This window comes from Mixophyes fleayi, chromosome 2 (assembly GCF_038048845.1).
Source record: "Mixophyes fleayi isolate aMixFle1 chromosome 2, aMixFle1.hap1, whole genome shotgun sequence".
In the NCBI taxonomy this organism is placed as follows: Eukaryota; Metazoa; Chordata; class Amphibia; order Anura; family Limnodynastidae; genus Mixophyes; species Mixophyes fleayi.
The window spans coordinates 11,958,912-11,982,831 of record NC_134403.1 but is presented as its reverse complement, the minus strand read 5'-3'; the positions used below and the strand labels follow the sequence as shown (position 1 = coordinate 11,982,831).

General features: G+C 44.9%; 1 protein-coding gene across 1 annotated transcript in view; it reads left to right on the top strand.

The window, feature by feature from the left end:
• The first annotated feature begins 11,095 nt into the window (after positions 1 to 11,095).
• LCMT2 (leucine carboxyl methyltransferase 2) overlaps positions 11,096 to 23,920 on the top strand; it is a 51,705-nt gene continuing 38,880 nt past the window's right edge. Inside the window, exons 1-3 of the mRNA XM_075198486.1 lie at positions 11,096 to 11,174; positions 22,017 to 22,109; positions 23,271 to 23,395. Coding sequence (XP_075054587.1) covers positions 22,092 to 22,109; positions 23,271 to 23,395 — 143 coding nt within the window. The 5' untranslated portion in view covers positions 11,096 to 11,174; positions 22,017 to 22,091. The remainder of the gene's footprint in view (positions 11,175 to 22,016; positions 22,110 to 23,270; positions 23,396 to 23,920) is intronic.

The following is a 23,920-nucleotide window of genomic DNA, read 5'->3' as shown; positions in this document are numbered from 1 at the left end:
CGGTTAGCAAGGTATGAGGAGAACCAGGCAAGGACAGAACCAGAGAGGCCAAGAGACAGAAGGGTTTGCAGCAGGAGGGGGTGGTCCACGGTGTCAAAGGCTGCGGAGAGGTCAAGGAGAATAAGTAGGGAGAAGTGACCCTTGGACTTGGCCAATAGGAGATCATTCGTAACCTTGGCCAGGGCAGTTTCAGTGGAGTGGAGGGGACGGTAGCCAGATTGGAGAGGGTCAAGGAGGGAATAGTCGGATAGGTGTCTGGCGAGGCGGCTGCAGACAATCCGCTCGAGTAATTTGGAGGCATAGGGGAGTAGTGAGATAGGGCGATAGTTAGCAAGAGAGGTGGGGTCGAGATTGGGTTTTTTGAGGATAGGAGAGATAAGAGCGTGTTTAAAAGAGGAGGGGACTGTACCAGAGGAAAGAGATAAGTTGAAGAGGTGAGCGAGGTAAGAACAGGCAGTGGGAGAGAGAGAGCGAAGGAGGTAAGAGGGAATGGGGTCGAGAGGACAGGTAGAGGGTGGGGAGGAGAGAATAAGGGAGCGGACTTCTTCACCTGTTGCAAAGTTGCTATTTCAGGGGTCCCAATAATGACCCTGGTCCCTACAGCCAAGGGGGGCCTGGAAGAGCCCCAATACTTTTCCTCATGGGGCAGATAGACTCTGGGAGGGGGAGCACACTCTTTATTTACCACCAGGCACCACCAACAAGGTCTCATTAGAGATATTGATATATAGTCCTGAGGATCAGCCGTCTTACTCTCTAACAGGGGCACCAGCCACGGGTAAGAGATTTGAGAGGAACCTCAAACCAGAATCAGCAGGTGAAATAGCAGAGTCCAGGGTCCCCGACATCACCAGGGGGTCAGACACCAGAGAACTTTTCTCAATTTGGACAATAATCTGAAAGACCCATATGTCTGATTTCTGCAGAACTTAAAACCAATGGCAAGTTCACCTTAGACTGGAACCACAGAGCTTGGTCTTAGTAGATGCAAGATATCATTGGTATTAGACGGAACTGACACTTTGGCTGTCGCTGCCTCACTGGTGAGGAGTACTAGCAAAACAAACCATTCCTGTTGTATATGGATTATTATTATTATTTTATTTATAAGGCACCACAAAAGTCTGCAGTGCTGCACAGTAAGTAGAGCATATAATAAAAGCCTTAAAACAGGCAAAGTATTTGAACCTAAGGGGCCTTTTTAACAATGTACTTTTAGCATAAAATCCCCCGAAAATGGCAGTTTTCAGAGGATAACTGCAAAATTACATTTCAAAGTTATTTATAACCAAAGGTTCACAGCAGATATAGGCGTTATCTGCTGTGCTCCCACTCAATGTGGCGATTATGTATTGCACCTTATCACTGATTATTACTTTCGCCTGTATATTCATGCAGGCCCGTGTGTATTTTGTATGTAACAAGTGGGCTTTGCTGAATGTCATGGGTTTGAGCTGTTCAAGTGTCAAGAGTCTTGTGAAAGTAACCAGGGAAGACAGATAACATCTCTGAGGCTTTGCAAAGTTTGTGTAAACAGTCTGACCAGACAAAGGTGAAAAATCTTGCCTTTTGAAATGCCAGACCTATATCTCAAATAGATAACACATTCGAAAGCCCTGTGTCATTCAGAGATCCAGTCTGCTCTGACATTGGGAAAATGTATTTCCAAAGGTGGGAACGACAACATGGGGAAGGTTTAAATCAGCTGCCTTACCCAGTAATATTGTTCATTTCTCTGAGGAGACCAATATTTCTAGGTTGGAGTGTGCCATCTTTCCCAAAGTGTACTCCTCTCACGGCAAGTATTAAACTAGTAACTTAGTGACTCTGGTTTTATTTCCTATTTTATTTCTGAAACTTAATTGTGCAACTTATTTTGTATAAACATAAACAAGCAAAAGATAAGGGTAGCGCTGCTGAATGAGTACAAGGATTGATGATTAAACCAAATGGAGATCTCTTGAAAAATCCAAAGAGGCACTGGACAATTAATGAAACATTTAATATAGATATAAAATATATCCAACACAGACCTGGCATAGCCAGAAACCTGATACACAATATAAAAACAATGTGAAAAATCACTCTATCATATAAATGTAATATAAGGATATAAGATCCAGCGCTTAAACAGCATATAATTAGCCGCGGCTGTAAATAAATAAATAAATAAAAATCAATTGAACATATGGTTGCGCAACCAGAATAAGTGTGGCCAACACTTAGTAAAACCAGTCAGTGATCGGAGAAACACCTCCGAGGTGAAACAATAGTAATGCAGTCCCAATGAGATGTAGGAATGTATGTATAGATGGTAACACATATGTTTCAATATATATTCCTCCTTATATAGAGTATTAAGTCACCTGAATCCTAGACGCCCGTATGGTATAACTCGCACGGCCTGAATCTGGTTATTCACTCATAGGCTTATCTAGCCAGGTCCTCCTTGAGTTGGTAGTGGGTGAATATTACCAGTGACCCGTGATTTGCAGTCCCGTTTGCAGCGTTAGTCACGCCCCGATGGTATCCTGATCTTGCCCGATGACTATCAAATATAGTATCCGTGCCGGCAGTGGATATTGGAGCAAGCTGATAATAGCCGTATCCAGCGTGAATCACTCACCGATATTAGACGGGGCTTGCCAGATGACTCTCAGGTATAATATCCATACAAGCAAAAGTGGAAAAGGTTCAGGTAACGAGGCAATCACAAATGTGGATCCAATTCACAAGAAATTCTATACTGTCTATTATTTTGTCTGTGATTCTATATCTAGAGCCATCCCGATAGGCTCTCTAGTGTGTGCCAATTTAACCCTCAGTGGTTTACTCAACTTATTTTGTATGTCTTGTTATTAACGGTTATCATCATCATCATCATCATTTATATAGCGCCACTGATTCCGCAGCGCTGTACAGAGAACTCACTCACATCAGTCCCTGCCCCATTGGGGCTTACAATCTAAATTCCCTAACATACACATACACACAGACTAGGGTCAATTTGTTATCAGCCAATTAACCTACCAGTATGTTTTTGGAGTGTGGGAGGAAACCGGAGCACCCGGAGGAAACCCACGCAAACACGGGGAGAACATACAAACTCCTCACAGATAAGGCCGTGGTCGGGAATTGAACTCATGACCCCAGTGCTGTGAGGCAGAAGTACTAACCACTACGCCACCGTGCTCTACTTTAGCCATGGAAACATTTTTTGGATTAAATACATTTAATCTAGCATATTCTCCGTGATTCTGTGTGAATTTACGAAGCCAAGTGAGGCTCATGCTACATGTGTATGTGATTTAAGTGTGAAACATTAATAAGTGGTTTGGTGAATGCAAGGACTCCATAGTAAATCCTTTGTGGGGGCAGAAAAGGTGTATTCATTGGTAAGTGACCAAGATGACTCCAGTCATGGTCAGCTGTTTCTAATTGCTGTATCTGAAGCAGGTTGGTCGCTTGTGACAATCATCATCAGCTATTTATACTGTTTTTGTGCACAAGACCAGTCTCCATAGATTTCTATGTGGACTGCTGTTTTGAGCGATTTAACAAGTTCTGAAAATCAAAGATTTTTGGAACTTCTCCCCGCATTGAATCCTATGGGAGAGCATTGCGGTAGAGGGATCTTCCAATACCTCACCACATCTTACCGGCTCTCCCCTCCGGTTACTCCGGTCAGGCATGAGCAAAGCCACCTTTGCGATTGTAACTGGAGTTAAAGGTAAGTAAAGTCATCACCAGGACAGCAGCCTCTTATCGGATGCGAAGTCTAGGGATGAGTTTATTCTTAAATGGGCCAAAAAAAATCATCTGTCATCCTTCAAAAGACAGCTGATAATTAACGGAGCAAAACCCCTTTAATTAATAAATAATGAGATTTAAGAAATTGTTTAGCTGACCTGAGGTTGATAACCCCACAGCCATCTCCTCCAACCAGTACTCTGCTTGTCCACTCAACTCTCCCCCAGTAATCTTGCTGGCCAAAGGTGCTCATCCTGATTGTTGGTTCCGTAAGACTACAAGGAACTGTGCAAGTTGATTTTCCCCTGGTGTTGGTATCCTTCCTGCAGCGTGGCATGGATGTCTCAATCACCTTCAAGAATCTCAGCTGACCACGCACTGACCAAGTCTAGGTGTGAAGCCCTTCAGGGAACAAAACTTCTTTACCTAACAGTGGCAAACTGAAGGTTCCTTCTAGCTTCCAAGGACAGAAAACCAGACTGGGGTATATTGTTGATAGGGGGTTTCAAAACGGTTTTCTGTCCTAATTATATGTGGTAGCCCCACTGTCGGTGGAGCAATCTTCAGGGGAAAAGGAATAAAAATGTAATTTGTACACTAATATGTGTAGCAACTCCTTGATTTCACATAATAATAACATACTTGCCAACTCTCCCTGAATGTCAGGGAGACTCCCTGAAATAGGGGTGATCTCCCTCACTGTCACGCACCGGACTCCCGCTGCCTCCCCGGGAGCCGGCGGGTGTACCCGCTAACTACAGAGGCCATCCCCACCAAGACCCGCTATTTCTTTCACTTACCTGGTCCACGCTGCTGCAACTCTCCAGCGCTGTCTCTCCCCTTCTTCCGTTCAGCGCTCAGTGGTTCTGCGCATGCGCAGAACCGTCTAACTGCTTTATGTGTTCTCACTGCCCTCTATTGGCTGGTCAATTGGAACTGCACTATATATACTTCCTCTGACCAGAACTCAATGCTGGTTCTTTCAGTCAATCCCTGACTTTAAGATTGGAAACAGCTCCTGTGTCTTTGCTATTCCCTCAAGCTTCCAAGCTACGTCTCTCCGGGGAACTCACCTCCAGGTGACTACGCTGCTGCATTCCGGTAAAGCACTTCCAAGTGGCGACACTATCTTTTCCTGCTAACCAGCTCCCTAGTGACTACTCCGCTGAACGTCTCAGTTATATTCTCTCTCTCGAGTAACCACGCTGCCAACCTCCCGCCTAAACACCGCTATCAAGTGACAGCGCAGCTTCTACATGATTCTACGCTCCGTCTGCTGTGTTCGCTGAGAACTTCTCCAGGGGACCGCGACCTGCAAGTGGAAGCCGCAAAAGCCCATATTCCCTTGCGGGAATCTCTGGTGAACACCTTTCACTTGTTAGACTCCGCGCCCCTCGCTGAAGTAACGTCAATCTCAGCTGAACTATCAGGATCCAGTTGAAGTCTCTCTGGTAACGTGACACTAAGAACCAGCCATGTCAGATCCTGATAGAGAACCTTCCGCCAAGGACATGCTTCAACACCTGGTTGGAAGAGTGGAGCGTCAGGATGCAACTTCTGCAAGGTTTGCAAACTCTTGCATCCCGTTTAGACGCCTTACAGGAGACCCCGCCTCAGCCGGCTGCTCAACCACAAGCAGTCGAAGTCCCTGCTGCAGCCGCTTCCTCTCTGCGTTTGCCTACACCCTCCAAATTTGATGGTGATCCTACCTCTTGCCGAGGCTTTTTAAATCAGTGCTCCATTCAATTTGAGTTATTACCTCAGAATTTTCCTACTCCCAGGTCAAAAGTCGCTTATATGGTCTCCCTCCTATCCGGGAAAGCCCTGGCATGGGCCTCGCCTCTTTGGGAACGTAATGACAATCTTCTCAATGATGTTTCCGCCTTCACTTCGGCATTCAGGAGGATTTTTGATGAGCCGGGACGAGTGACGTCCGCTGCTACTAGCATCCTAAGACTACGTCAAAATTCCCGTTCTGTGGCTCAATACGTTATTGAGTTTCAGACCCTAGCTTCCGAGCTCCAGTGGAACGATGAGGCTCTTGTTGCTGCCTTCTGGCAAGGGCTGTCAGATAAAATCAAGGATGCCCTCTCTTCTCAAGAATTGCCACCCACCTTGGATGCCCTAATTTCTCTCTGCAACCGGGTAGATCTTCGGCTTCGGGAAAGATCGTCCGAGAAAGACCTTCCTAGACGGTCTACCTTTCGTCTAGCTCCTCGTTTTCAACCACCTACGTCTACGGATGAGCCTATGCAATTGGGGCGCTCCCGTTTATCTCCGGATGAAAGAGAGAGAAGAATGAAGAATAAACTATGCCTATATTGTGGAGATCCTGGTCACCTCCTGGCTTCATGTACCCGGCGTTCGGGAAACGACAAACCCTAGCCTGCACTGGAGAGGTCAGTCTAGGGACTCTTACTTCCTCTCCAACTTCTTTTCCAGACCTAACGTGTTCTTTCCCTGTCACCTTACATTTGCTTTCAGGGCCCCAGTCGTCCAAGGCCTTGTTGGATTCTGGAGCAGCCGGGAACTTTATGTCACAATCTCTGGTTACTAGGCTAGCGCTGCCCACTGTTCCGCTGAAAAAGCCCTTGGCTACTACGGGCATTGACGGTTCCCGTCTCCCTAATGGAAGTATTCTTAAACGAACAAGACCCATCTCCATGCAAGTTGGGGCTCTCCACTGGGAAAAGATTTCCTTTCTCGTTCTTCCACTAACCATCAGCCCAATCATCCTAGGTCTACCATGGCTTCATCTACATTCACCCCATCTGGATTGGCCTTCATCACAAATCATTGCGTGGGGTCCTGCCTGCCCTCGCCAATGCCTAACACCAGTCAAACCTCTCGGCTTCACACAGATTCCTTCAGAACCCACCACAGTTATGTTACCGCACCAGTATTCTTCCTTTTCGGATGTTTTCTCTAAAGCCTCCTCTGAGCGTCTACCACCCCATCGAGCTTGGGATTGCCCCATCGATCTCATTCCAGGGAAAACTCCTCCACGAGGTCGAGTCTATCCGCTCTCACTGCCCGAGACAGAGGCTACTACACTCTACATCAAGGAAAATCTGCAACGGGGTTTCATCAGACCTTCCTCCTCACCCGCCGGGGCCGGGTTTTTCTTTGTGAAAAAAAAAGATGGAGCTCTCCGTCCGTGTATCGACTACAGAGGCCTGAACTCCATCACTATTAAAAACCGCTATCCCATTCCATTAATCACCGAACTCTTCGATCGCATTAAAGGTGCGAGAATCTTCACTAAACTCGATCTACGCGGAGCTTACAACCTGATCCGGATTCGCTCTGGGGATGAGTGGAAGACGGCTTTTAACACACGGGACGGCCATTACGAATATCTAGTGATGCCGTTTGGCTTATGTAACGCCCCAGCCGTCTTCCAGGGGTTTGTGAATGAAATCTTTCGCGATCTGCTATATTCCAATGTCGTAGTATATCTGGATGACATCTTAATCTTCTCCAAAGATCTTCCCAATCATCGTTTACATGTGGCTGAAGTTCTTTCCAGATTACGTACCAACCATTTGTTCTGCAAATTGGAGAAATGCATATTTGAGGTTCCTAAGTTGCCTTTCCTGGGCTATTTGGTTTCTGACTCCGGTCTACAAATGGACCCGGGGAAAGTTCATGCTATAATCAACTGGCCCCAACCAACTACACTCAAATCCATTCAACGTTTTTTGGGTTTCTCCAATTATTACAGGCGCTTTATTGCTGGTTACTCATCTGTGGTGGCACCTCTGACAGCTCTCACCCGAAAAGGGGCAAACCCGCAAAATTGGACCGCAGAAGCATTGGAAGCGTTCCAATTTCTCAAAAGAGCCTTTTCATCGGCACCTATCCTCCAGCAACCCGATGCCTCTCTTCCTTTTTTCCTAGAGGTGGATGCATCTTCCACCGGTGTAGGAGCAGTTCTTTCGCAAAAAAATATTCAAGGCAAGTTCCATCCCTGCGCTTTCTTCTCCCGCAAGTTCCTGCCAGCAGAGAGTAATTACGCCATTGGGGATAAAGAACTCCTGGCCATGAAGTTGGCTCTAACTGAGTGGCGTTATCTTCTAGAGGGGGCTCGTCACCCAGTTACGATCTTCACGGATCATAAGAATCTACTCTATCTCCAGTCAGCCCAATGCCTGAATCCACGTCAGGCCCGCTGGTCCCTCTTTTTTACCCGCTTTGATCTGCGGGTCACCTTCAAACCCGGTATCAAAAATAGGAAAGCGGATGCATTATCCCGGGCTTTCCCAGAAAATTCGGGATCAGACACCTTGCTGGAACGTCCCATCCTGGACTCCAAATGCGTTAAATTATTCTCAACTTCCTCAAACCCCATTCCCCCCCAGGGAAAAACATTTGTTCCTCCTCATCTACGGAAGAGCCTTCTTCACTGGTGTCATTCTTCACGATTTTCAGGTCATCTTGGCTCTCGTAAAACATTCGAACTACTCTCTCGACAGTACTGGTGGCCCAAATTCCACTCCGAGGTTAAAGATTTCGTGGCTGCTTGCCCTATCTGTGCCCAAAACAAAATTCCTCGCCAGGTTCCACAAGGGTTACTTCAACCTCTTCCACTACCTACCAAGCCCTGGACCCATCTTAGCATGGACTTCATCACTGACCTACCTCCAGCTAATAAATTTAATACCATCTGGGTTATTGTGGACCGTTTCTCGAAAATGGCACACTTCGTTCCACTCATCGGCCTTCCATCCTCAGCATGTCTAGCTCAACATTTCATTAAGGAAATCTTCCGACTACATGGCTGCCCTGCTGAAATTGTCTCGGATCGTGGGGTACAATTTGTCTCAAAATTCTGGAGATCCCTTTGTCATCTTCTGGGTATCCGTTTGAAATTCTCCTCCGCATATCATCCCCAGACCAACGGCCAGACAGAAAGGGTCAATCAGGATCTGGAGACGTTTCTCAGGATATTTTCTTCAGCCAACCAGAGTAATTGGGTGGATTTGCTACCCTGGGCAGAGTTCGTACATAACAATTCCTTTCACGAATCCACATCAACCACTCCGTTCTCCGTGGTATTTGGAGGCCATCCGCGTATGCCAGAGTTTTCTGCCCTCCCTCCCACCCAAGTTCCAGCAGTTAACACTCTTCGACAGGACTTTCTATCCATCTGGTCTCGAGTTCGAAAGGCCCTTCAGAAATCCTCTACTCGCTACAAGCTGGCAGCAGATAAAAAACGCAGAGCTATTCCTCTTTTGAAGGTTGGCGACAAGGTGTGGTTATCTACAAAGAACATCCGTCTTAAAGTGCCCTGCATGAAACTTGCTCCTCGCTACATTGGTCCTTACAGGATCATTCAAGTAATCAGTCCCGTGTGTTTTAAGCTACGGCTACCACCCACTCTACGTATTGCCAATGCCTTTCATATCTCCTTATTGAGACCACTCATCATTAATCGGTTCTCGGTTCCTGTCACATCTACCACTCCCCTTTCTCTCCAACAAACTGATGAATTCGAGATCAGCCATATTCTGGATTCCAAAAATTCTAGAGGAACAATCAAGTATTTAGTGGATTGGAAGGGGTACGGTCCCGAAGAACGCTCCTGGGTACGGGCTGCAGACATCCGTGCTCCTCTTCTGCTGAAAAAATTTCATTCCAAATTTCCGAAGAAACCAGGTCCTAGGTGTTCGGTGCCCACCTCTAAAGGGGGAGGTACTGTCACGCACCGGACTCCCGCTGCCTCCCCGGGAGCCGGCGGGTGTACCCGCTAACTACAGAGGCCATCCCCACCAAGACCCGCTATTTCTTTCACTTACCTGGTCCACGCTGCTGCAACTCTCCAGCGCTGTCTCTCCCCTTCTTCCGTTCAGCGCTCAGTGGTTCTGCGCATGCGCAGAACCGTCTAACTGCTTTATGTGTTCTCACTGCCCTCTATTGGCTGGTCAATTGGAACTGCACTATATATACTTCCTCTGACCAGAACTCAATGCTGGTTCTTTCAGTCAATCCCTGACTTTAAGATTGGAAACAGCTCCTGTGTCTTTGCTATTCCCTCAAGCTTCCAAGCTACGTCTCTCCGGGGAACTCACCTCCAGGTGACTACGCTGCTGCATTCCGGTAAAGCACTTCCAAGTGGCGACACTATCTTTTCCTGCTAACCAGCTCCCTAGTGACTACTCCGCTGAACGTCTCAGTTATATTCTCTCTCTCGAGTAACCACGCTGCCAACCTCCCGCCTAAACACCGCTATCAAGTGACAGCGCAGCTTCTACCTGATTCTACGCTCCGTCTGCTGTGTTCGCTGAGAACTTCTCCAGGGGACCGCGACCTGCAAGTGGAAGCCGCAAAAGCCCATATTCCCTTGCGGGAATCTCTGGTGAACACCTTTCACTTGTTAGACTCCGCGCCCCTCGCTAAAGTAACGTCAATCTCAGCTGAACTATCAGGATCCAGTTGAAGTCTCTCTGGTAACGTGACACTCACTCCCTGAAGAGTCTGGCATTCTCCCTGATGCTGAGCCAGTACAAGACGTGGTTGGCTTCGCCATCTGTGGCATGATGACACAGTTCAGAAATTGTGTCCTATGTCCATGTATTGATGCCCATGGAGGTGGCCATTTACATGGAGACCAAGATTTAATTAAAGATTGACAGGTAAGACAACATGACTTCGGTAATGGAGACAGAAATGTAAAAGACACTTCAGTCTCTAGAGATTCATTAGCTGCTTTTCTTTAACGCATAGTTGCTTACTCTCCCGGAATGTCAACCTCCCGGATCTCGCCCCTGCAATAGATAAGTGGTGGGGGGGCTTAATGACGCAAATATTGCATCATCTTAGCCCTGCCCCCTGCTGTAATTGTCCAAAATGGTGACAACCATTTAGGGGCAGGCCCAAAATGATGCGATTCATCAAGCCCCGCCCCTGCACGCCAACTACCCCCAGGATCTCCCTGAAGTCAGCGAGGAAAAGTTGGCAAGTATGAATAATAATAACAATAATAAAAGGTGCCGGAACTCACATCACTTAGTCAATCACTGTACACACACCCACACATGTCAGTTTTGTAACAAAACATAACGGTCACCGCCCGTAGTAAGCTCTCAGCACGCGACCACATGACCAATCGCAAGCTGAGCAGTGCCAGCGCCGCCGACCTGCTAAGCTCGACAGGGCGATTCAAGTCCACGTGGACCAAACATCAAATGTTCAGAAGTTACTTTTAAAACGTGGAAAATTTGTTGAAAAAAAGGTGCTGGAACTCAGTTACGGTGAGTTCTATGATTGTATTGCTGTTGGGTATTGATGTAGTTATAAATCTCACCACTAGATGCCGCCATTTCCAATTTCTTACAAGGGAACATTTGTAAAGAGGGAACTGTAGTGTCAGCTCCTGTATCTGCTCCGGCACGTTTCCTGGGTGCACACTTGTCCTGAGTGTGGTGAGTGACAGATTTATACTATATAATACTCTATGTCCTGTATCTAAGTCAGTAATAATACTGTATGTCCAGTAATAGTAGCCTGCATCCTGTAATAATGCTCTATGTCCTGTATCTAAGTCAGTAATAATACTGTATGTCCAGTAATAGTAGCCTGCATCCTGTAATAAGGATCTATGTCCTGTATGCAAGTTTCTCAGGCAGTAATAGAACCCTATGTCCAGTTATCATACTCTATATCCTGTATCTTGGGCAGTAATAGTACCCTACATACAGTAATGTTACTCTATATCAGTGGTTCCCAGATCCTAGCATTTCAGGTATTGAGGGTCTCCATGTTCGTGCACAGTTGTTAAATGAAAATGATTGAGGCACTAATACAATCACCTGTATTCAAGCACAGATATCTTTAATTCTGATCTCTTGCTTGGCATGACGTGGGCTTTGTGACAGTGCGTGTGATCCTGCTGGAAGTAACCGTTAGAAGATGGGTAGATTGTGGCCATAAAAGGATGCACAAGGTCAGCAACAATACTTAGGTAGTCTATGGCATTTAAATGATGCTCAGTTAGTATTAAGGGGTGTAATATGTGCCAAGAAAGCATTCCTCACACCATTACACCACCAGCCTGCACCGATGAAACGTCAGGATGGACCCATATGATATTCCAGATAATAGTACATGGATTAATGTTGTTTACAACAAATTCTGACTCTACCATCTGAATGTTGCAGCAGAAATTGAGGTTTGTCAGACAGACAGACAATTTCCAATCTTCCTATCCCCTGCCCAGTTTTGGTGATCCTGTGCCCACTGTAGCCACAGTTTCCTGCTGCTGTAGCCCGCTGGACGTGCTGTGCGTTCAGAGATTCTCCTCTTTATACCACTGTTGTAACTTATGGTGATTTGTCACCCACAGAGCTGCCGCTCACAGGATGTTTTTGTTTTGTGCACCATTCTCTGTAAATTCTAGAGACTGTTGTGTGTTAAGATACCAGGATATCCGCTGTTTCTAATATACTAAAACCTTCCCATCTGGCACCAACAATCATCCCTTAGTCACTGTCACTTAGATCACATTTCTTCCCCATCCTGGTGTTTGGTCTGAACAACAACTGAACCTCTTGACCAGGCATGTTATGCATTGAGTTGTTGCCACATGATTGGCTGATTAGGTATTTGCACTAACGAGCAGGTGTACCTATTAAAGTGGCCGCTGAATATTTGTGTACATAACCATTTAGTATTGGCAGTTTGTGTTATAGTTGTGTTATATAGTCTTTTATAGTTTCTGTTGGGACAGGAGGGTGAGAGCGCATCTCACATGGTTAGTAGTAGTATTTATGGTGTAGTGTCTTAGTTGAGAAGGGCAGGTGCTGCTGACACGACAGAACCTAATATTGCGCTTACGTGAGATACGGCGGTTGGTTGGGCGCGGTAGCAGCTGGAATACGCAGCTTTAACTCAGGTCGGAGTTCTTCAATATAAAAACTAGGGATGAGCGCACTCGGATTTATGAAATCCGAGCCCACCCGAACGTTGCGGATCCGAGTCGGATCCGAGACAGATCCGGGTATTGGCGCCAAATTCAAAAGTGAAACTGAGGCTCTGACTCATAATCCCGTTGTCGGATCTCGCGATACTCGGATCCTATAAATTCCCCGCTAGTCGCCGCCATCTTCACTCGGGCATTGATCAGGGTAGAGGGAGGGTGTGTTAGGTGGTCCTCTGTGCTGTTTAGTTCTGTGCTGTTTAGTTCTGTGCTGTGCTGTGCTGTGCTGTGCTGTGCTGTGCTGTGCTGTGCTGTGCTGTGCTGTGCTGTGTTCTGCAGTATCAGTCCAGTGGTGCTGTGTGCTGTGCTCTGTCCTTCTGAGGTCAGTGGTGCTGCTGGGTCCTGTGCTGTGTCCTGTTCAGTCCAGTGGTGCTGTGTCCTGTGCTCTGTGCTTCTAAGGGCATAGTTATTTCCCCAATATTCCCCTGTGTTTAAAAAAATAAAAAAAAGTTTTTTTAAAAAATACCAAAAACTACTTTAATTTTTTTTAATTACCACAAAATTTGCACAACCAATCCTGCAGTATAAGCCCATTGGTACTGCAATATTACCAAGTTCACACATTCAGCAGTAAAAGTCCAGTGGTACTGCAATATTACCAAGTTCACACATTCTGCAGTATCAGTCCAGTGGTGCTGTGTCCTGTGCTCTGTCCTGCTGAGTTCCGTAGTGCTGCTGGGTCCTGTGCCGTGTCCTGTTCAGTCCAGTGGTGCTGTGTCCTGTGCTCTGTGCTTCTAAGGGCATAGTTATTTCCCCACTATTCCCAAGTTTTTTAAAAATAAAAAAAAAGTAAAAAAAAAAAAAAATTTAAAAAAAAAATATATATATAATAATTATAACCAAATTTGCAAAACCAATCCAGCAGTATAAGTCCATTGGTACTGCAATATTACCAAGTTCACACATTCTGCAGTATCTTGTGCTACATATAATGGAGACCAAAAATTTGGAGGATAAAGTAGGGAAAGATCAAGACCCACTTCCTCCTAATGCTGAAGCTGCTGCCACTAGTCATGACATAGACGATGAAATGCCATCAACGTCGTCTTCCAAGCCCGATGCCCAATCTCGTAGTACCGGGCATGTAAAATCCAAAAAGCCCAAGTTAAGAAAAAGTAGCAAAAAGAGAAACTTTAAATCATCTGAGGAGAAACGTAAAGTTGCCAATATGCCATTTACGACACGGAGTGGCAAGGAACGGCTTAGGCCCTGGCCCGTGTTCATGACTAGTGGTTCAGCTTCACCCACGGATCTTAGCCCTCCTCCTCCTCCCCGCCCCTACAAAAAATTGAAGAGAGTTATGCTGTCAGCAACAAAACAGCAAACAACTCTGCCTTCTAAAGAGAAATTATCACAAATCCCCAAGGCGAGTCCAAGGGTGTTGGTGGTTGTCAAGCCTGACCTTCCCATCACTGTACGGGAAGAGGTGGCTCGGGAGGAGGCTATTGATGATGTAGCTGGCGCTGTGGAGGAACTTGATGATGAGGATGGTGATGTGGTTATTGTAAATGAGGCACCAGGGGGGGAAACAGCTGATGTCCATGGGATGAAAAAGCCCATCGTCATGCCTGGTCAGAAGACCAAAAAATGCACCTCTTCGGTCTGGAGTTATTTTTATCCAAATCCAGACAACCAATGTATGGCCATATGTAGCTTATGTAAAGCTCAAATAAGCAGGGGTAAGGATCTTGCCCACCTAGGAACATCCTCCCTTATACGTCACCTGAATAACCTTCATAGTTCAGTGGTTAGTTCAGGAACTGGGGCTAGGACCCTCATCGGTACAGGGACACCTAAATCCCGTGGTCCAGTTGGATACACACCAGCAACACCCTCCTCGTCAACTTCCTCCACAATCTCCATCAGATTCAGTCCTGCAGCCCAAGTCAGCAGCCAGACTGAGTCCTCCTCAATACGGGATTCATCCGAGGAATCCTGCAGCGGTACGCCTACTACTGCCACTGCTGCTGTTGCTGCTGTTAGTCGGTCATCTTCCCAGAGGGGAAGTCGTAAGACCGCTAAGTCTTTCACAAAACAATTGACCGTCCAACAGTCGTTTGCCATGACCACCAAATACGATAGTAGTCACCCTATTGCAAAGCGTATAACTGCGGCTGTAACTGCAATGTTGGTGTTAGACGTGCGCCCGGTGTCCGCCATCAGTGGAGTGGGATTTAGAGGGTTGATGGAGGTATTGTGTCCCCGGTACCAAATCCGCTCGAGATTCCACTTCACTAGGCAGGCGATACCAAAAATGTACAGAGAAGTACGATCAAGTGTCCTCAGTGCTCTTAAAAATGCGGTTATACCCACTGTCCACTTAACCACGGACATGTGGACAAGTGGTTCTGGGCAAACGAAGGACTATATGACTGTGACAGCCCACTGGGTAGATGCATCCCCTTCCGCAGCAACAGCAACAGCTGCATCAGTAGCAGCATCTACAAAATGGCTGCTCATGCAAAGGCAGGCAACATTGTGCATTACAGGCTTTAATAAGAGGCACAACGCTGACAACATATTAGAGAAAATGAGGGAAATTATCTCCCAGTGGCTTACCCCACTTAGACTCTCATGGGGATTTGTGATGCCAGTAACATTGTGCGGGCATTAAATATGGGCAATTTCCAGCACGTCCCATGTTTTGCCCACACCATTAATTTGGTGGTGCAGCATTACCTCAAGAGTGACAGGGGTGTGCAGGAGATGCTTGCGGTGGCGCGCAAAATTGCTGGACACTTTCGGCATTCAGCCAGTGCCTACCGCAGACTAGAGGCACATCAAAAAAGCATGAACCTGCCCTGCCATCACCTCAAACAAGAGGTTGTGACGCGCTGGAACTCCACCCTCTATATGCTGCAGAGGATGGAGGAGCAGCAAAAGGCCATTCAGGCCTACACAGCCACCTACGACATAGGCAAAGGAGTGGGGATGCGCCTCAGTCAAGCGCAGTGGAGACTGATTTCCGTGTTGTGCAAGGTTCTGCAGCCATTTGAACTTGCCACACGAGAAGTCAGTTCCGACACTGCCAGCTTGAGTCAGGTCATTCCCCTGATCAGGCTGTTGCAGAAGCAGCTGGAGAAAGTGAGGGAGGAGCTGGTAAGCCATTGCGATTACACCAAGCATGTAGCTCTTGTGGATGTAGCCCTTCGTACGCTTTGCCAGGATCCGAGGGTGGTCACTCTTTTAAAGTCAGAGAAATACATTCTGGCCACCGTGCTCGATCCTCGGTTTAAAGCGTATGTTGTGTCTCTGTTTCCGGCGGACACAAGTCTACAGCGGTGCAAAGACCTGCTGGTCAGGAGATTGTCCTCTGAAGAGGACCGTGACATGCCAACAGCTCCACCCTCATTTTCTTCCACATCTATGGCTGCGAGGAAAAAGCTCAGTTTTCCCAAAAGAGGCACTGGCGGGGATGCTGATAACATCTGGTCCGGACTGAAGGACCTGCCAACCATTGCAGACATGTCTACTCTCGCTGCATTGGATGCTGTGACAATAGAAAAAATTGTGGATGATTACTTTGCTGACACCATCCAAGTAGACATGTCAGACAGTCCATATTGTTACTGGCAGGAAAAAAAGGCAGTTTGGAAGCCCCTGTACAAACTGGCTCTATTTTACCTGAGTTGTCCCCCCTCCAGTGTGTACTCGGAAAGAGTTTTTAGTGCAGCGGGGAACCTGGTCAGTGAGCGGCGAAGGAGGTTGCTTCCTCACAACGTTGAAAAAATGATGTTTATAAAAATGAATAATCAATTCCTCAATGAAGTACAGCACTGCCCTCCAGATACTACAGAGGGACCTGTGGTTGTGGAGTCCAGCGGGGACGAATTGATAATGTGTGATGAGGAGGAAGTACACACTGTAGGGGGAGAGGAATCAGAGGTTGAGGATGAGGACGACATCTTGCCTCAGTAGAGCCTGTTTAGTCTGTACAGGGAGAGATGAATAGCTTTTTTGGTGTGGGGGCCCAAACAAACCAATCATTTCAGCCAAAGTTGTTTGGTAGGCCCTGTCGCTGAAATGATTGGTTTGTTAAAGTGTGCATGTCCTATTTCAACAACATAAGGGTGGGTGTGAGGGCCCAAGGACAATTCCATCTTGGACCTTTTTTTTTTGCATTATATGACCAATCAACAGTCGTTTGCCATGTTCAAAAAGTAAAACCAAATTTAAAAAAATTCAAGAAATTAAACCAAAAGTAAAATGCCCTGTCATAATTTAAAACAAGAGGTATTAACGTGCTCTAAAACTACTGTATTGTTGTTTATATTTTATAAACACTACACTTGAAAGCTTGAGTCTTTCAATAAAAAAGTAACTGTCCATTGCACGAATATTTGCAACAGGGACAATTTTAGGGTTAAGAAAGTCAACTAATAACACTTCGACGCTGTCTGTCTTTATAAACACTACACTTGGAGGAGGTATTGTGGCCCCGGCACCAAATTTACTACCGGGGCCACTCCACTGTGCAGTCCATATTTAGGTGTATCAGATATTAAACAACGATGACAGTTGATGCCCAATTTTTTAATTGTATTGTGGCCTCGGTACCAAATTGTGTACCGGGGCCACCACACTACGCAGTCCAGATACTTGTTTGGTGGAATTCAGACCAGTTGAGGGTTTTATTATTATATTGTGGGGACCACTCTATCTATACCACACTACAACTCTATACCACTCTATTTAATACTTTAATTCTATTTAATACTTTAATTCTATTTAATACTTTAATTCTATTACTAATTACCATAAAGAGGAACTGCCGCTTCTATTTAATACTTTAATTCTATTACTAGTTACCATAAAGAGGAACAAAATAAACCAATTTTACCAAAAGTATAATATGACTTAGACTTACAAACACTACACTTGAAAGATGGTGCCTTTAAATGAAAAAGTCAGTCTTCATTGCACGACTATGTGCAACAGGGACAGTTTTTTGGTTTACAAAGTCAACCAATAACACTTCGACCCTGTCTGTCTTTAACATACTTGATGGGATCTCAATGACGAATTGTCTGTACCATGTTTGGAGGAGGTATTGTGGCCCCGGTATCAAATTGGGTACCGGGGCCACCCCACTACGCAGTCCAGATACTTGTTTGGTGGAATTCAGACCAGTTGAGGGTTTTATTATTATATTGTGTGGACCACTCTATCTATACCACACTACAACTCTATACCACTCTATTTCATACTTTAATTCTATTTCATACTTTAATTCTATTTCATACTTTAATTCTATTTCATACTTTAATTCTATTTCATACTTTAATTCTATTACTAATTACCATAAAGAGGAACAAAATAAACCAATTTTACCAAAAGTATAATATGACTTAGACTTACAAACACTACACTTGAAAGATCGTGCCTTTAAATGAAAAAGTCAGTCTTCATTGCACGACTATGTGCAACAGGGACAGTTTTTTGGGTTTACAAAGTCAAACAATAACACTTTGACCCTGTCTGTCTGGGATCTCAATGACGAATTGTCTGTACCATGTTTGGAGGAGGTATTGTGGCCCCGGTATCAAATTGGGTACCGGGGCCACCCCACTATGCAGTCCAGATACTTGTTTGGTGGAATTCTGACACGTGGAGGGTTTTATTATTATTATATTGTGTGGACCACTCTATCTATACCACACTACAACTCTATATACCACTCTATTTCATACTTTAATTCTATTTCATACTTTAATTCTATTTCATACTTTAATTCTATTTAATACTTTAATTCTATTTCATACTTTAATTCTATTTCATACTTTAATTCTATTACTAATTACCATAAAGAGGAACAAAATAAACCAATTTTACCAAAAGTATAATATGACTTAGACTTACAAACACTACACTTGAAAGATCGTGCCTTTAAATGAAAAAGTCAGTCTTCATTGCACGACTATGTGCAACAGGGACAGTTTTTTGGGTTTACAAAGTCAAACAATAACACTTTGACCCTGTCTGTCTGGGATCTCAATGACGAATTGTCTGTACCATGTTTGGAGGAGGTATTGTGGCCCCGGTATCAAATTGGGTACCGGGGCCACCCCACTATGCAGTCCAGATACTTGTTTGGTGGAATTCTGACACGTGGAGGGTTTTTTATTTATATTGTGGCCTCGGTACCAAATTGTGTACCGGGGCCACCACACTACGCAGTCAAGATAGATAGATGCGTATTGCGTATCATAGATAAAGTACATTCAGTGGTGTGGGGCAAATTGAAAAATATTCAAAATGCACTGACATTATCAAAAACAAGAGGTTGTCACACGCTAAAACTCCAACATGTATATGATGGAGAGGATGGAGGAGCAGCCGTATGTGTAGTGTAATGCAGATCTGTTGAAGGTTTTTTATATATTTTATTGTGGTGCCCAGTGCCCACTCCTCTACGCAGTCCAGGTACATTTATTGGTGCGATTCATAAAAGTTCAGGGTTTTTAATATATTGTGGTGACCCACTCCTCTACGCAGTCCAGGTACATTTATTGGTGCGATTCATAAAAGTTCGGGGTTTTTAAGATATTGTGGTGACCCACTCCTCTACGCAGTCCAGGTACATTTATTGGTGCGATTCATAAAAGTTCGGGGTTTTTAAGATATTGTGGTGACCCACTCCTCTACGCAGTCCAGGTACATTTATTGGTGCGAATCATAAAAGTTCAGGGTTTTTAATATATATTGTGGTGACCCACTCCTCTACGCAGTCCAGGTACATTTATTGGTGCGAATCATAAAAGTTCAGGGTTTTTAAGATATTGTGGTGACCCACTCCTCTACGCAGTCCAGGTACAATTATTGGTGCGAATCATAAAAGTTCAGGGTTTTTAATATATTGTGGTGACCCACTCCTCTACGCAGTCCAGGTACAATTATTGGTGCGAATCATAAAAGTTCGGGGTTTTTAAGATATTGTGGTGACCCACTCCTCTACGCAGTCCAGGTACATTTATTGGTGCGATTCATAAAAGTTCAGGGTTTTTAAGATATTGTGGTGACCCACTCCTCTACGCAGTCCAGGTACATTTATTGGTGCGATTCATAAAAGTTCGGGGTTTTTAAGATATTGTGGTGACCCACTCCTCTACGCAGTCCAGGTACATTTATTGGTGCGATTCATAAAAGTTCGGGGTTTTTAAGATATTGTGGTGACCCACTCCTCTACGCAGTCCAGGTACATTTATTGGTGCGAATCATAAAAGTTCAGGGTTTTTAATATATATTGTGGTGACCCACTCCTCTACGCAGTCCAGGTACAATTATTGGTGCGATTCATAAAAGTTCAGGGTTTTTAATATATTGTGGTGACCCACTCCTCTACGCAGTCCAGGTACATTTATTGGTGCGATTCATAAAAGTTCGGGGTTTTTAAGATATTGTGGTGACCCACTCCTCTACGCAGTCCAGGTACATTTATTGGTGCGAATCATAAAAGTTCAGGGTTTTTAATATATATTGTGGTGACCCACTCCTCTACGCAGTCCAGGTACATTTATTGGTGCGAATCATAAAAGTTCAGGGTTTTTAAGATATTGTGGTGACCCACTCCTCTACGCAGTCCAGGTACAATTATTGGTGCGAATCATAAAAGTTCAGGGTTTTTAATATATTGTGGTGACCCACTCCTCTACGCAGTCCAGGTACAATTATTGGTGCGAATCATAAAAGTTCAGGGTTTTTAATATATTGTGGTGACCCACTCCTCTACGCAGTCCAGGTACATTTATTGGTGCGATTCATAAAAGTTCGGGGTTTTTAAGATATTGTGGTGACCCACTCCTCTACGCAGTCCAGGTACATTTATTGGTGCGAATCATAAAAGTTCAGGGTTTTTAATATATATTGTGGTGACCCACTCCTCTACGCAGTCCAGGTACAATTATTGGTGCGATTCATAAAAGTTCAGGGTTTTTAATATATTGTGGTGACCCACTCCTCTACGCAGTCCAGGTACATTTATTGGTGCGAATCATAAAAGTTCAGGGTTTTTAATATATATTGTGGTGACCCACTCCTCTACGCAGTCCAGGTACATTTATTGGTGCGAATCATAAAAGTTCAGGGTTTTTAAGATATTGTGGTGACCCACTCCTCTACGCAGTCCAGGTACAATTATTGGTGCGAATCATAAAAGTTCAGGGTTTTTAATATATATTGTGGTGACCCACTCCTCTACGCAGTCCAGGTACAATTATTGGTGCGATTCATAAAAGTTCAGGGTTTTTAATATATTGTGGTGACCCACTCCTCTACGCAGTCCAGGTACATTTATTGGTGCGAATCATAAAAGTTCAGGGTTTTTAATATATATTGTGGTGACCCACTCCTCTACGCAGTCCAGGTACATTTATTGGTGCGAATCATAAAAGTTCAGGGTTTTTAATATATATTGTGGTGACCCACTCCTCTACGCAGTCCAGGTACATTTATTGGTGCGAATCATAAAAGTTCAGGGTTTTTAATATATATTGTGGTGACCCACTCCTCTACGCAGTCCAGAAAGATACCTTGTTGCAACGTTTTGGACTAATAACTATATTGTGAGGTGTTCAGAATACACTGTAAATTAGTGGAAATGCTTGTTATTGAATGTTATTGAGGTTAATAATAGCCTAGGAGTGAAAATAAGCCCAAACACTTGATTTTTAAACTTTTTATGTTTTTTTCAAAAAAAATCCGAATCCAAAACCTTAAATCCGAACCGAGACCTTTCGTCAAGTGTTTTGCGAGACAAATCCGAACCTCAAAAATAACGAAAATCCGGATCCAAAACACAAAACACGAGACCTCAAAAGTCGCCGGTGCACATCCCTAATAAAAACCAAGAAAAGAGAGCGTAAAACAATATTTTGCTAATACTATGAACGTGTGTATGCCAATACCTAAGTAGCCAGTGTATCCATGTACTGTGAGTCACCACATGCAGATATATATTATAGTAATAAGAAACTGTAATATAGACGTGATACTGTGATTAGTCAATGTATCTGAGGCGCTGGTCGGACTATCTGCTGCCCACGGATATTTTAAATTATATGATGCGCCTGACAAATGTAACATGAAAGCCGTAAGCCTAGAAACCGTTATGTGAGTGCAATTCAGCAGAATAATAAATGCATGGATGAAATAACAGAACAAGTCTCAGGCATACAGAAATATTCGGCATCAGACACGATGAGGGAGGTACGAGGTAGAGGCATACAGCTCAATGTGTAAAGTGTAATATAGGAACGCTGTTTTATATCTCGTTCTGTTACATATTCTGTAGCTGCAAGTACTGAGACCGGACAGCGCTGAAGGAAGACGGCAGGAGCAGCCGGCAGAGAGGCACCACACTGAGAATATGAAGAGAGACACGTGTGTGAGTCCCATGTGTACGATTATATGCCGTGTCACATGCACGTTGTCTGTACAATACGTGTAATAACTGTGTACAGGGAATAGAGGCTGAGAGGAAGGTTATTATTACTGACGTTGATTTATTAGGTTACAGTGCTCTGCAGCGCCACATGGTGGGGAAAATGGGATATGCATGCAGACAGGGAAAAATTGTAGCGAAGGCCTGCTCATGAAATAGCTTAAGTCTGCTTGATTAATGATTAGTAAGGCTGAGCAATATCCCCCTATAACGGACAGCTGCAGCTTTATGGAAGGATCCTAATGGGGTCTGTACAGGACGACCTTTATAAAGCGGATGTCACTGGCCCTCCCCATATGTCTGTCATCACAATCTTACTCTGATCCACTGGACTGTGCATGAGTCCATCGCATTCCAAAACCTGCCACTAGTTACTAGATAGGACAAACAGAGATGTACTTTAGCAAAGGATTTAATTGTTTGTGTCAAATTTTTGAAAACCTGATTATGATGATTATAATAATAAGTTAATAATGCTGCAGTATGTGATTGGTGCGCTACATCTTGAAGCTGTGATAATGCTGCACAGTTATTCTAAGATGTGTACATACAGCTCCAATAATATTATATCCATCATATCATTACTGTGATCCCACATATTACTGTGATCCCTACATTCCAGTCGCAGGGATTCCTTGTCCCACATATTACTGTGATCCCTACACTCCAGTCGCAGGGATTCCTTGTCCCACATATTACTGTGATCCCTACTCTCCAGTCAAAGAGATCCCTGATCCTACATGTTACTGGGATCACTACTCCCCGGTCAAAGATATTCCTGATCCCACAGATTGCTGTGATCCCTACTCTCCAGTCGCAGGGATTCCTTGTCCCACAGATTGCTGTGATCCCTACTCTCGAGTCGCAGGGATTCCTTGTCCCACAGATTGTTGTGATCCCTACTCTCCAGTCGCAGGGATTCCTTGTCCCACAGATTGCTGTGATCCCTACTCTCCAGTCGCAGGGTTTCCCTGTCCCACATATTACTGTGATCCCAACTCCACACGCTGCAGTCACAGAGGTAGGGGTGTAGTCAGTAAGCTGTGACATCTAACATTATCCAGGTCATGTTTGCAGCATTCTGTTCTGTCTTCCTCTTGTCAGGTCCAGAGTACAAATGACTTCAGTACTCTCAGTAAAGTGTCTGCCGCATCAATGGGCTACTTTACAGATGAGTTTCAGAAATACTTTGCTAGTCGGTTGTGCAGAAGATCTCCGCTTATCAACAGGTGAGTACCTGTCCCTCCACGTGTCTCTGTGCCGTATATACTGAGTGATAATAGTCTGGACCTCTCTGGGCTGTGTCTGTGCTGTATATACTGAGTGATAATAGTCTGGACCTCGCTGGGCCGTGTCTGTGCTGTATATACTGAGTGATAATAGTCTGGACCTCGCTGGGCCGTGTCTGTGCCGTATATACTGAGTGATAATAGTCTGGACCTCGCTGGGCCGTGTCTGTGCCGTATATACTGAGTGATAATAGTCTGGACCTCGCTGGGCCGTGTCTGTGCCGTAGATACTGAGTGATAATAGTCTGGACCTCGCTGGGCCGTGTCTGTGCCGTATATACTGAGTGATAATAGTCTAGACCTCGCCGGGCCGTGTCTGTGCCGTATATACTGAGTGATAATAGTCTGGACCTCGCTGGTCCGTGTCTGTGCCGTATATACTGAGTGATAATAGTCTGGACCTCTCTGGGCCATGTCTGTGCCGTATATACTGAGTGATAATAGTTTGGACCTCGCCGGGCCGTG